This window comes from Xyrauchen texanus, chromosome 3, assembly GCF_025860055.1.
Source record: "Xyrauchen texanus isolate HMW12.3.18 chromosome 3, RBS_HiC_50CHRs, whole genome shotgun sequence".
In the NCBI taxonomy this organism is placed as follows: Eukaryota; Metazoa; Chordata; class Actinopteri; order Cypriniformes; family Catostomidae; genus Xyrauchen; species Xyrauchen texanus.
In genome coordinates this window covers 27,940,773-27,953,130 of record NC_068278.1, presented here as the reverse complement: position 1 = coordinate 27,953,130, position 12,358 = coordinate 27,940,773, and the positions used below count along the sequence as shown (strand labels likewise).

At 36.5% G+C, this 12,358-nt stretch overlaps 1 protein-coding gene across 2 annotated transcripts; it reads right to left on the bottom strand.

Moving 5' to 3' along the window:
- Positions 1–6,848: 6,848 nt before the first annotated feature.
- On the bottom strand, positions 6,849–12,068 carry LOC127630876 (insulin gene enhancer protein isl-1). Of its 2 annotated transcripts, none has more exons than XM_052108723.1 (6): positions 11,817–12,068; positions 11,135–11,324; positions 10,059–10,318; positions 8,399–8,685; positions 8,040–8,207; positions 6,849–7,913 (listed from the first exon to the last, which is right to left on the bottom strand). In XM_052108723.1, exons 1-6 carry the CDS (start codon positions 11,842–11,844, stop codon positions 7,797–7,799), a joined length of 1,050 nt encoding a protein of 349 aa, XP_051964683.1. In that variant the 5' UTR covers positions 11,845–12,068; the 3' UTR covers positions 6,849–7,796. The 2 variants fall into 2 exon arrangements, with proteins under 2 accessions (XP_051964683.1, XP_051964690.1); XM_052108730.1 differs by having other exon boundaries at positions 8,399–8,682.
- Positions 12,069–12,358: the final 290 nt, after the last annotated feature.

Below are 12,358 nucleotides of genomic sequence, written 5' to 3'. Positions count from 1 at the left end.
TCAGATTCAGCTAAAGCACTGATATTATCTTTAAAAATCATAATATAGTAACACATATGAGAAACACACATGTGTTTCTGTCAGTCAAGAGGAACACCAGACATGATTTAATGTTCAGCTATTACTGTATCCTTTTATTCTTGCAAATTGCTTTTATTTGTTTCTAACATGAAAAATAAAATCACTTTTGCTGTAAATCATTTTAGTATGTAACAACATGATTTTGCGATGCTAACCTATTCACTGATAGCACCCAAAATATACACTTGTCATTTAGTCCGATAGCTGACGTAGAGGGGAGACAGGTGTTTTTTACAGCTATGATGATTTAGTTGGTGCCCAGGAAGGATTTGCGTTGCCTTAGTTTCCAAGATGGTATCATAGGGAGGCTTGTGGGCTGTTTAATACATGTCATAAGCTAACCAGTCACCCACCTCAATAAGCTCTTGAGTTGCCATGACAAGAGTTACAGGTGAATTTATATAAGGTTGTAACATAGTGTGATCACATTTCATATAAGAGATTTATATTGGATACTCTACACTACAGAAACTAATTTGGAGATAGCATAAAGCAGAATTAAACAATGCTAGGGTTACATATGAAATAGATTTTTAATTACACTGTACATATTATATTATACAGTACATATTATTATGCATGATCCTATTATTATTATTATTATATCAATAGATTAATGTTATATATATGTTGTAGTACTTGTATACGTAAACTAGATCTTTACATGTTTGATTTTTTAAATATCCTTCTTAGGCACAATTAATTTTAGTAAAACATAAAATATATTCAACAAACCTCATCAATAAAGACTTATTTATATCTCTCAACAATAAGCTACATATAATCGAAACAAGACTTTCGTCACTTTCCCCTTAATGAAATTAATTACATCAATCCAGATCAATCCATTTTTGTAGTATTATTATTTTACTGTGTACAGCATACAAGGGCTATATATCCATAACTATGAGGTTTTGGGTCAAAAGTCCAATTACCCAAAGTGTTTTCTCTAGCAGTGGTTTTGTAATTTTTTGTTTGTATGTTAGTTCAAAATCCTCTTAAGTATGAATAATTGTATGTGAATTTTATCTTCCAAACTAAAATTAAAATAGCATCATATTCTTGCCATAGCTGTTGGGTAAAATAGTTTACACAATAAAGCCACACTGGGATACATTCAGGCAAGAGTCAATTATTTTATGAAGCTAGATTTGAACCAAAATGTTGAACTGGGTTCTAAGAACAAGGGTATGAAGTCGATATAAGTCAAGTTGTCACAATTAATTAATTACAGTATTTGTTATCCCAAACAATGGTTTTATATTTTTAGTATTCTACCTTTTTAAATGTTTTACTGTTTCATTTATTGCTTTGTGTTTTTCATAATTATTTTGCAGTTGTAAATTTGCTAATTGTGACTTTCCATTGTGACAACTGGCACAGTGTAAAAACTATACCCACTATTGGGGCGTGTTGTCACAAAATGTCAACTTGTGTTGAATGAACTTCATCTTTTTTTCTGGTCAAGAACGATGGAAATGTTCAACAGCTTATTGTAGCCAAGACTTAAGATATGTGCCTACAGCAACTGACTTAAAAAAAACTACTCTGAAATAAATGTACATGAGGAAAAAGTGTGACAACTAGCCCTGGTCTCCCCAAATTAAAAAAAAATGGTATTGCCATATGCTATTAAACACACAAAAAAGGTTTTGGCATTGTTCTTTTCAATTTGTGATAAGGTAACCTTATTTTTCTCCTACCTGTGTAAAAATAATAAAAATCTCAAAACTCTTGGCTTACTATATGACTTGTTTTATTTTCTGTACTGTTAACCCAAAGCACAATTTAAGGCAAGACAATTTCAAGGGTCCTATTCAAATGTTTGAGCCAAAGGCTAAAATTAATATTTATTTTGTCCTCATAAACCATAGCTAACCAAACAGATGTTCTTCCTTAATTTGAGAGTTCTGTGTGACTTGTAGATGTTTGTCTTTGTAGATTAATCAAGTGCCCTTGACTTGTGATAGATCCAAATTGCGTTCACGTTACCTTCCTCTGACATTCCACTCCCCCAACTCTGGTATCACTTTAAAAATTCCTGGTAAAATATTTCAGTATACCTGTAAACTGACTAATTTTCTATACGTTGTTCTATCTAGAACATACAGTAGGATATGGCTGGTAGCTGCCTGTATCCAAAGTCACTACCATACAGTCACATTTATTTGTCCACTGTAGTTTGTGTTGAGCTTCCAGTATTATTATGGCAAGCCAATTTCCTAAAATAGTGTGTATCATAAACCTACATAATAATATTTCATCCCATGAGGAAAAAAATAGACTTATATGTACAGTGAGAGAAAAACAATTGACTTCTTTACATTTGACACGGACAGAGAACTGCAATAATGCAATATTATCTGTTTAGACTTAAAGTAAAACCTCTCTTCTCAGTATTGCTCCATGTTTTAAATGTTTTTTTATCAGTGTCTAATAATCAGTGTCTTCGCTGTTCATTCAAGTTGCTTGTTGAAGGTTTTCCTAAATTATTATGTTGGCTTGACAAAGCCAGCATGCTGTTATTTTACTGAATTTGTTTAGGGTTTTCCCAAAAATCCCTCAATGAATAATCCCCCCGTCCCAATGTTCAAGGGGGGAGGGGGTATACTTGCTTGTTTTGATTATTGGGGAAATTACCTCCCCCCATCCCCCCATACCCCCATTAATCTATGTCCCTGGGTGTACACGAGTAATCAATTAGTCAAGCGTTAAATATTCGACTAGTACAAACACTACTTGAATATTGCAATTTTTTTTTCCTTAGTGACTTTGCCAGCCATGGTCAACACATCTTCTCATGTCTAAATCTTGTTGTTACACACAATAGTTCACCCAAAATGAACATTCTGTCATTGATTAAATTGATAACTTCAATGGAAAAGATTTGTTTCTATGTGACTGCAAATGTATTTGTTTTTTGTTTCTTAAGAAAAACAGCTTCAAAGGTTGAAGGTCAATTACTTGTTTCCCAATCATTCCAGCGTTGTCAAATTTTACTATTGATTTGAAATATTGTCTATGATTGTAATTTTGACAAACCTTTTTTGAGGTTGCGGTGTTCCCCCCCATTTAAGTAGATATGAGCTGCACTTTCATGACTGGAAATAGCTTCCCGAGAGCATTCCAGAGTTGTCGCCAGTTCAACTACACAATAAAGGGAAATGCCCATCTCTAGTTATGGAAATGTATCTTTTCTAACTGATAAGAATAATTATTTTTGCACAGCGGACCATCAAAAATAATAAATTTACACTGACAGAATTTTCAAACGGGCCAATGGAATACTCATTAATTCAAATTCCAGCTATCAAAAAATTCAAATGTAAACAAACACGCACAATGCCTTCCATATCATGGCTTTAGGTTACAATATAAAATCTATCCATATATCTCTGAAGGTTTTATCTTTCCTTTTATCTTTTAAGCATTTTCAGAAAAAGGCTTTGTCTAGTCAACATCAAAGTTTGTCTTAAAGAAACTTGACCTATCTAGTTAGTTTGTAAGATTTTAGTTAATTATACTGTATAATTTAACTATGGAATGCTCAAAAATGCATATTCAATCAGTTCTATTACAGTTTACATCTGTAATATTTTGGTATTTTGTATTGTTTTTTTTTTAACCACAAAAAACAAACAAAACAAAAACACACATGACCAGTGTACCAAACTTGGCTTGAAGGCTTTTTCAATTCTCTCAAAATGTAAACCAAGCTTGTAACCCCCAAGTCCTCTGTGTTATACTGAATGTCAATGTCACTTTATGTCATTATTCTCCCAATGAGGATGTTTTGATGATTTCAGCCCCTATAAAAGAATGAAGAGTCTGCCCAGGGGGCTGCTGTGAAGAGACCCAGGCTTTTCTGGGGTTGAAAAGTTGGAGTGTGCTCTTTTCAGCCCTGAGTGTGATTCCCTGTGAATCCATAAGGCTCACCTCATGGGACAACATGGCTCTTAGCATTCTTTTTTCACACGTGCTATGCTGACAAGTAACACTTGGAGTGTCCTCTTCATCGACACATTCCAAAGAGGCTCAGGCTTAGCCAGCATGTCTCTCTAGATCTGCTGACAGACTCTGAAAGCCCCACGAAGAGGCTGTGTTAAAAATGCCAGCTCTCCTCACACATTCTGTCCTTGCAAACCCTGGAACACAAACTTGGTTACTGTCAAATGCAAGCATATGGCACAGGTCTTGAGGAATTTGATTAATATCAATCGATACTGTAGATAACTTTCTATCTGTTGTTCCAGGTTAAGAATATAAAAAATATGCATCACTATCTTCTTCCATTGTGGAATGGAATTATTTGTATGTGCCACTAGTTTCACAAACGGAATTGGAAAAATAATTATTGTTTTCAAACACGTTTCACAAACAGACCCCTATCTTCCACTGGTAAACCAAACTGGCAGTCCTGCCCCAAACTCATGCCATTCATTGAGTCAATTACTGTCTTGCAATTGCTGCAATTGCTTAGGCTTAAACAGAACAATGTTTTGATAGTGCCTGTGTTTATAATTTCCAGGACATCAACTTACAAATGGCTTACTTATACTGTAGTGCTTTCGCTGCATAATAAGAAGGGATAGGAGAAAGTATTTTCACAGCAAAAAAATTGCACACTTAAGCTTTAAAGTAATATAGCAAAGCAGAACATCCTCTTTTGTCAACACTAGAGAAAGAACAATACAGCTGAGAACAATACAAGATTTCACACATAAAATCATTTTGATGTTGCAAAATGTAATAGCAGTTATCACGTCTCATTTTTTTTGATAAACAGTAATATTCTGAAAAATTAAATTACAGATGTACAGTAAAGTTCTGTAAACCATCTGTCATTTGTTGCCACTACTGAACAATTGTGGGTTGAGCTCACCAGCCTCCCTGGTGTTGTGACTCTATGGTCAGGCTTTGGACCTTGGGGAGGGATTGCTTGCTCGGCTCACAATGCAATCGGGTCTCATCCAGGAGACTGTGATTGTTCCATGGAGCCTCCTCCAGGACAGGTACAGTACTGCTTTTGTTCCAGTAAGTCAGCAAACTGAATGCAGTCCGGGAGGCTCAATCAGCTTTGGGAACTATTCTATCAGGAGCCTTTGTGCAACCCAACGGTCCTCTTCTACCATTAGAGGACTAGAGAATAGAGCTGATATTTTAAACAGGGAACCCTTACTCTGCAGAGGTTCAGTATCACTCAATGAGTGGCACAACAATCCTAGACAGTAAAGCATCACATATGTGTGTTTTTTGCTGCTAAACTGCTACTATTTCCTATTTGCTTTCCCAGTTTGCAAGTGTTGTTCTTCAGTCTTGGCTATGGTTAAATCACAGCTCTTCATACTCACCAACATGTGACTCAGTGAATCCCAGTGTGTTGTGCAATGAAGCACAGTTCCGGCTGAACCCGGCTGTCATAGGTGTTTTGCTGTAAAAGCTAGGCTGTACTTATGGATCACAGCAAACAGTAACATGAAAGTAAATCATTACAAAGCCTATTTTTTGCTCAAACGTGCTTATTAAATGTAGGCTATTATCAATATGTTTTAGTCTTTCATTTTAATATGCTTTAATTATTTTATATAATTTCATGGAAAAACAACTTTTCATTAATCTATTAATGTTAAAGCTATATGGATCATTTGAAACGTAAATCTTTCTGGTTTTATATTAGGGAGTAGATGTCAAAATGATTTCTTGGTCTACTGTATATGAAGTAATCTAAATCAAATCTATACATAGATTTGATCATGCTCTGGAACCATTAGAAAAAGAAAAGAAATGTACCTGCTGTATGTCCAGAAATAACTTGCACTATATAGAAGGACTTGAGAATTGAAAGATTAACAATGAGTCACAAATGTGTAAACCTGTTTTACCTAAGTAAAGTCATCTCATGGCTGGTATATTGAGTTCTTACATATTTCCCAATGTGATGTTGACATAACATATTCTTTACTTTTTGTCCTGAAGTGCAGTTGTCAGGCAAATTCAATTTACCATTACTAACACTTCATTTAAAATACAAATTATAATAATAAAAAACAGTCAGTGCAGTAGTAAGCCCACCTCTCTTGACAATCTTTTTTCATCTTGAAGGTTTTTTTTTACTTTGTTAGTAGTACAATATATAATCAAAGTAAATTCAATTATAGTAATAAATAGATCAGCATGTGAAACATCCAAATTATCCCAATTTGCATCTAGTGTTTCCATAATAGAAACGTAATATCAGTGGAATTATACCCAGATTCATCATGAGTTATGTGAAGCGGCTGGTATTGGCAAGGTCATTGCACTGGCAGTGTGAGTTTTCTTGAAAACCTTTTCACTATTTCCAATTTGACGTTTAATGCTTTTAATTTAGAGAGCTAAAGGAAGTGGTGTGCATATTAATAACATGGTGATTCCCTCATAGGCCATAGTCACCAATTGTTCCACTCATAGCCTACTGAATTAACATCAGCTGAGGTTAATGTTGCCATTCTTGATACATCTTCAGACTGATTTTTGCTTGAGGTGCTGTTAACTGTCAGCCATGTTATTTGATCAAATGTGAACCCTGTTTTCTCATCTCTCAACCATGAGACAAAGATAATCACATTTAAGAAACTTTCACGTGCCTGATCGTTTACTTCCAGTACACGCCAAATGTTTATTGATCAAATATTCCTGAAGATAACTACATATGGCGCTTTTCTTACATCATACTTTGATCAAACGACAGGACACGTAAATTATGATAGATCATTCGGAGTCGATAATATTCTTTTCTTCCTTTTTACTTAAGCAAGTAAAATTACACAAAAGTGGCATGTCTTTTGACAATAAATAATAAAATGTTTTGTAATACACTAAAAACAAGAAACCTTCAGAGCTAATCAGTCATATTAACTTAAATCTATACACATCTTTGGGAAAGAAAAAAAGTTCTTGGACGGACACGAACACATGAAATTCCCACACAGCTTGTGGCAAAATAGAGGTATACCTTGTTGCAATGCTTTAGTAGTACTTGGGCTTAAAAGAGACCAATAAAAACTGTAATCGCAGTAGACCTCGGCTGCCATACACCCTCTTCAATGTGTGAACTAGTCCATTTCGATCTATTTTATAGGTACAGAATAAACAGTCATGGTTTCACAATAGGCTACTCACGTTGCGCACAATAGTAGTTTGATGTATGAATGTGTATATTAGACTAAGTTCACTTGCGTCTTATATCCACAAAGGTCCATTGATTTGTCATAAAAAGTGTGTGTGTTGGGGGAGGGGAAGGGGGGGGGGGGGTGCGTAGGGGTTTTTTGGCAAAAGTGTAGCCGACCAGGTCCACTCGGCCGCGCCGCGGTGCACTGCAATGATCAATTCAAGTTCGTTATGTGAATATGTGCGCCGGCTGGGTCCACTTTCGCTGAAGTTTGCAACTTCTCATCAAGGGTAACCTACTCATGAAATGGTCTTTGCGCAACACTCGTTGGACTTGCTCGGTACATCTGAGTGTGTTTAAATTCCATGATTGTCATCACAGTTTATAAATACAACCAAGGGTTGTTTCGTTAAAGAGGCCTCGTGCAGTTGGAGGATGGGTTTTATTCAGGATCGAGTGGCCCTAAATTAAAAGGGATGGAAGAAACTTCACGACCCCATCTCTGAGATTGGTTCCCCGACTCGTCCTTTCCCATACTTCGGGTAGGCTACAGTAATCCACTCGCTTATGCCTCTATAGGACTCGCTACCATGCTGTTTGGTGTATCTGGCAGTTGCGAGGACATCGAGGCGACCTCGCTCCCTGTGGAGTTGGAGCCTGGTCCTCCTTCAGAAAAATTCACCTAGAACGTGCAAAGTGTAGGCTATTATTATAATGATCATTGTTATGTTATAATTAGTATTTGTAGCAGTGCTTGTGGTAGATGTATGCGGTTGTTGTATGATTATGCGCAGTTTCGCGCACTCACCAGTTGCTGGAAAGCAGGCTGGTCAATGTCACTCTGCAGTGCGAAGTCACTCAAGACTTTCCAAGGCGGTTGGTAACTCTGCACCTCCACTTGGTTTGCCTGCAAACCACCGTCGTGCCTCTCTGGACTGGTCGCCACCATTGGAGTCCCTGTCATCCCCTGGATGTTCTGCAGATGGCCACGAATAATTGATTTGAAGTCATAAATAGTGATGAGGCAAACACAGCTACATACCAACTTAATTTTTTTAGAAAAGGCAAATACGGTAATCAAAATTCCCAACGTCGTTTTTTACAACTGGACATATTTGTGCAAGGGCATAAAGTGCCATTTGACTCATTACAAATAGAACCACTTACCGTTTTGTCGTTGGGCTGCTGCTGATGGAGTTGTTTCATCAGTATGCTCCTCTTTTTGTCCTTGCAGCGCTTGTTTTGAAACCAAACCCTGATGACTCTCGGGCTGAGACCCGTCATCTCAACGAGCTGCTCTTTCATGAGAGCGTCGGGTCGAGGGTTGGCATTGTAACAAGTCCTCAAGGTATGGAGCTGCTTTTCGTTGAGGACTGTCCGGACGCGGGTTGTTTTCTCAGGCTGCTTGTGCACATGAGGTCGAAGCGCGGGCTGACGTGCCGAAATGGGCTCTGCTGCAAGAGAAATTAAAAAGAGAAAAAAAATAGTTAAATACAAAGATATGTTATAGCCTATTAGGCTCTGAAAAATGACAAGCAAATTAGACGGATAGCTCCGAGCTAGCTGAGGCCCAGCTAAGGTGGATACACTTTGTCTTGTGAGGGGTAGGCTGACAATAATAATAATAATAATAACAACAATAATAATAATTCACACAAAAATCAAATAAACCAATAGACATTGTAGAGATGGAATGTTTGTGTTCCTGGCTTGAAGCTTGTCTTTTTCACCCAAACACAAGAGTTTCGTATTCTTCATATATTGGAAAGTTTGCTTTCAAGCCCGAAGTTAAGATAAAATCCCTCGATTACTTAAAATGCATCCTCTCAACATATATTTTGGTAGTTTGCTTATACTCAGATGCAATTCTTAATTGTGCATGTATTATTACAAAGCGTTTCCTTTATTAAACTTCAAATGCCACATGGTTGCAGGCCTTTTCTGATTATTAAACTCCTGCTGGATGCAGTAAATTTGGAAGGCGAGTGTAATCCAGTGTGACACGCAGACACTTAATTAAACCAATCTGTGCATAACTCGACATTTTAAATAATCAAGTGCGTTCGGTGCACTGCCGTTAACATTAAAGCAGGATGTAATTAATAAGACTTTTGTTAACAACCGATGTTGTGGTGGTTTGCGTATTGCGTAAGATTATTTCATGGGAAATATTTGACACAAAATGTGTTACTCGAGTACGCGTGCGTTAACAGTGAAATCTCTGAACATGCATTAGTGATACGCTGTAAATAGCAGCAGTAGATTTTTATTTAACCTTACTGAATTTCGAGGGTATTTAAAATGTGAAGTTGCCCATACTGAAACGTGCGCTTGAATTTGACGCTGATTTGTAATATTCGTTTAATTCTTCTACAAAATAGGCTGGCTACCACACAAAAACATCACACATTTATTTACGCATTAATAGCCTGTTTATTTCTCAAGTAGGCTAAATCTATAAGCTGACATTGTCGCAACAGCAGAGAATATCCATTTCATGCTTGAATGGCTGAATTCAATAACAGTCGAACAGGAAAAATTAAACGAGTAAACTGTCAAACCACCACAAACTTGTGGTTGATTTGTTAAAGACATCATTATTCACGAATGGTAATGACTTATATTTATTCATCTCGCAATGTAGCCTATAACAGTGGACTGTGAGATGATGACGGTCATCATAAAACTGTTATTTCTGTCTGGAACGCGTTTCAAAAAGCTCAAGGTTTAGAGGAGGCTTACATCTATAGAAATTCCCAAAGACAAATAATCCTCAAATCTTTGAACAAACAATTCCTCGCAAGTTGTAAACTAGTAGAATGCCTACCTGCCATTTGTAAAGGTCTCGTCGGATGTAATGGGCTTAATGGGTCACCAGCACCCATTGTTGCCCGCTCCACCACATCATGGTCGGCCCTGCAGAAGAGCCCATCTTCCCGCAGAGCGAACTCGTCTCCGGGGATGAGCTGCCGACTACACGCCACACATCTGAAACACTCGATATGATAAACCTTCGAGCGTGCTCTCATGACGAAGTCATTTTTGCTGAAACCGATGTTGCATTTTGCGCATTTTATCCCATATAACCTGAAATAGAAACAAAAGGAGGCCTACATTATAATCAATGTAATGTTTAGTTAAAAAATAAGAGAAAAATAAAGAAAGGATATATATAATTAAATGTCATCGCTAACAATAATTTTAACAGACACCCGATATAAGAAGATTTTAAAAACTTCTGAATGTATTGATGGTAACTGCAACTTCATAAGAACAAAAAAAAAAAAACACTTAAAATTAATTTATAAAACATAATACACACTATATATTTTTCACTTCGTTTACTATGTTGTTATTAATGTTATTATTTATGTATTTATTATTATTGTTATTATTATTATTATTATTATTATTATTATTATTACTGCTGTATTCTAATGATAATAATAGCCTAATAATAATTTACTACTAGCTACTTCTACTACGACTACTACTACTACTACTAATAATAATAATAGGCCTAATAATAATAATAACAATAAATGTTCTCTTCAGGCTATTGAATATTTTTAAACAGTGTTGTTTATCCCTCACGCAAAAGTGCTCGCATTAAATAGGCAACTGAATTATGTACTGTCAAAAATCGATTTAGTAGCCTATATTGCGATGACATTTCGTACAACTTCTGCAGTGCCATGCATATGAACAAAGCTCCATAATAACTGCTTAATAATTGCACTGCAGACACATTTATGGCGGAAGATTAGCATATAGGTGCTGTGGAGAAAAAAATAAATGACAGCATGCGTCCGTAATGCCTCCGTGAATAATGAGAGGTTACTGTCATTCAGTCCAACACACTCGAAAACTAAAACATGACCTAATTGATCTGATCTGCATTACCTGATGTAGTCCCGTTTACAGTACGTTTTTCCGTCTCGGACAAAACATGTACAGGACTCGTCCAGATACTGGTTACATTCTGCACATTTCAAACATGCCGCGTGCCACTCAAGGTCCGGGGACACTCGCAGAATATACTGGTCCTGGATTTGATTCCCACAGCCGACACACAACGAGATTAGACGCTTTTCTGATTGCGAAAGAGAGAACAGAAAACTTTGTCAGTATTTTTTTTTTTTTTAATTATTATTATTTTTTAAAGAATTATAACACTACACATTTTTGTCTTGTATTGCCCCAATCTGTCAGTGTATTATTAAAATATTTATTTAGAATTAGGGACATTGTATGATGCATCTAATGAGGTATGACTGTAAAATGATTGGAATAAAGCCAGAAAATGACGCATTAGAATAGACAAATACATTTATAATAATAATTATTATAATTATTATTATAAATTAAATATGCTGTCGTTTGGAATAATTGTAGTTATTTAAACCAAGAAGAATGGTTTCACCCATACAATAACAACGGCTTACCATGCAGCATTTCCTCCGATCTGTTCAAAACTTTTTCAACTTTTGCAGAACAAAACGTGTTTGCAGGCATCGTTCATATTTAGCCATTTAAAAAATTAACTGTCATGAGAAACACATATAGACATTAAAACATAACTTACTTTTTGGTGGATCACCCATGTCTCCCATGTCAAGAAAGTAAGGCGGTGTTAGGTCCACTTTAAAAACGGAGAGCAGGCCCCTGGTGCCCGTGTTTTGATCAGTGAAGGTGGGAAAGTGGCCGAGGGTTCGAGGTGTTGCAGGACTTCCCGGAATCGAGATGCCTGCGATTAGATTTAGGGGTGTGTGTTGAGCTCTTGCGCTTGATCACAACATTGATGGGCCACTCTTGTCCCTATCTCTCTCTCCCTCTCTCAAACTCCGTCGGCTTCTGCTCTTCTCTCTCTCTTCTCCCTCTCTCTATTGGTCTGACGTAGGACACTTATACGTCACCTTTTGGAGAAGCTGATTGGTTACGGAAAGACGACCAGCTGTTCGGACCACAGGCAGATGAGTTGAGTTGCATTTACTTACACTTCATATTTCAGTCACAGGCTACATTTTTGCTCATTTATGCGATAATTTTAAATAGAGCTAATATGTTTAGAGTTTATTCTTAATCTTTCAAATGAATAAATAAACTTTATTGAGCAGGACCTAATAT

Coding starts and splice junctions, on each gene's coding strand:
- LOC127630876 (XM_052108723.1), bottom strand. CDS start 11,844: ATGGGAGACATGGGTGATCCACCAAAAA. Junction 11,325..11,816: donor CATGGGTGATCCACCAAAAA/GTAAGTTATGTT, acceptor TTTCGCAATCAG/AAAAGCGTCTAATCTCGTTG. Junction 8,686..10,058: donor GAGACCTTTACAAATGGCAG/GTAGGCATTCTA, acceptor TTTCTCTTGCAG/CAGAGCCCATTTCGGCACGT.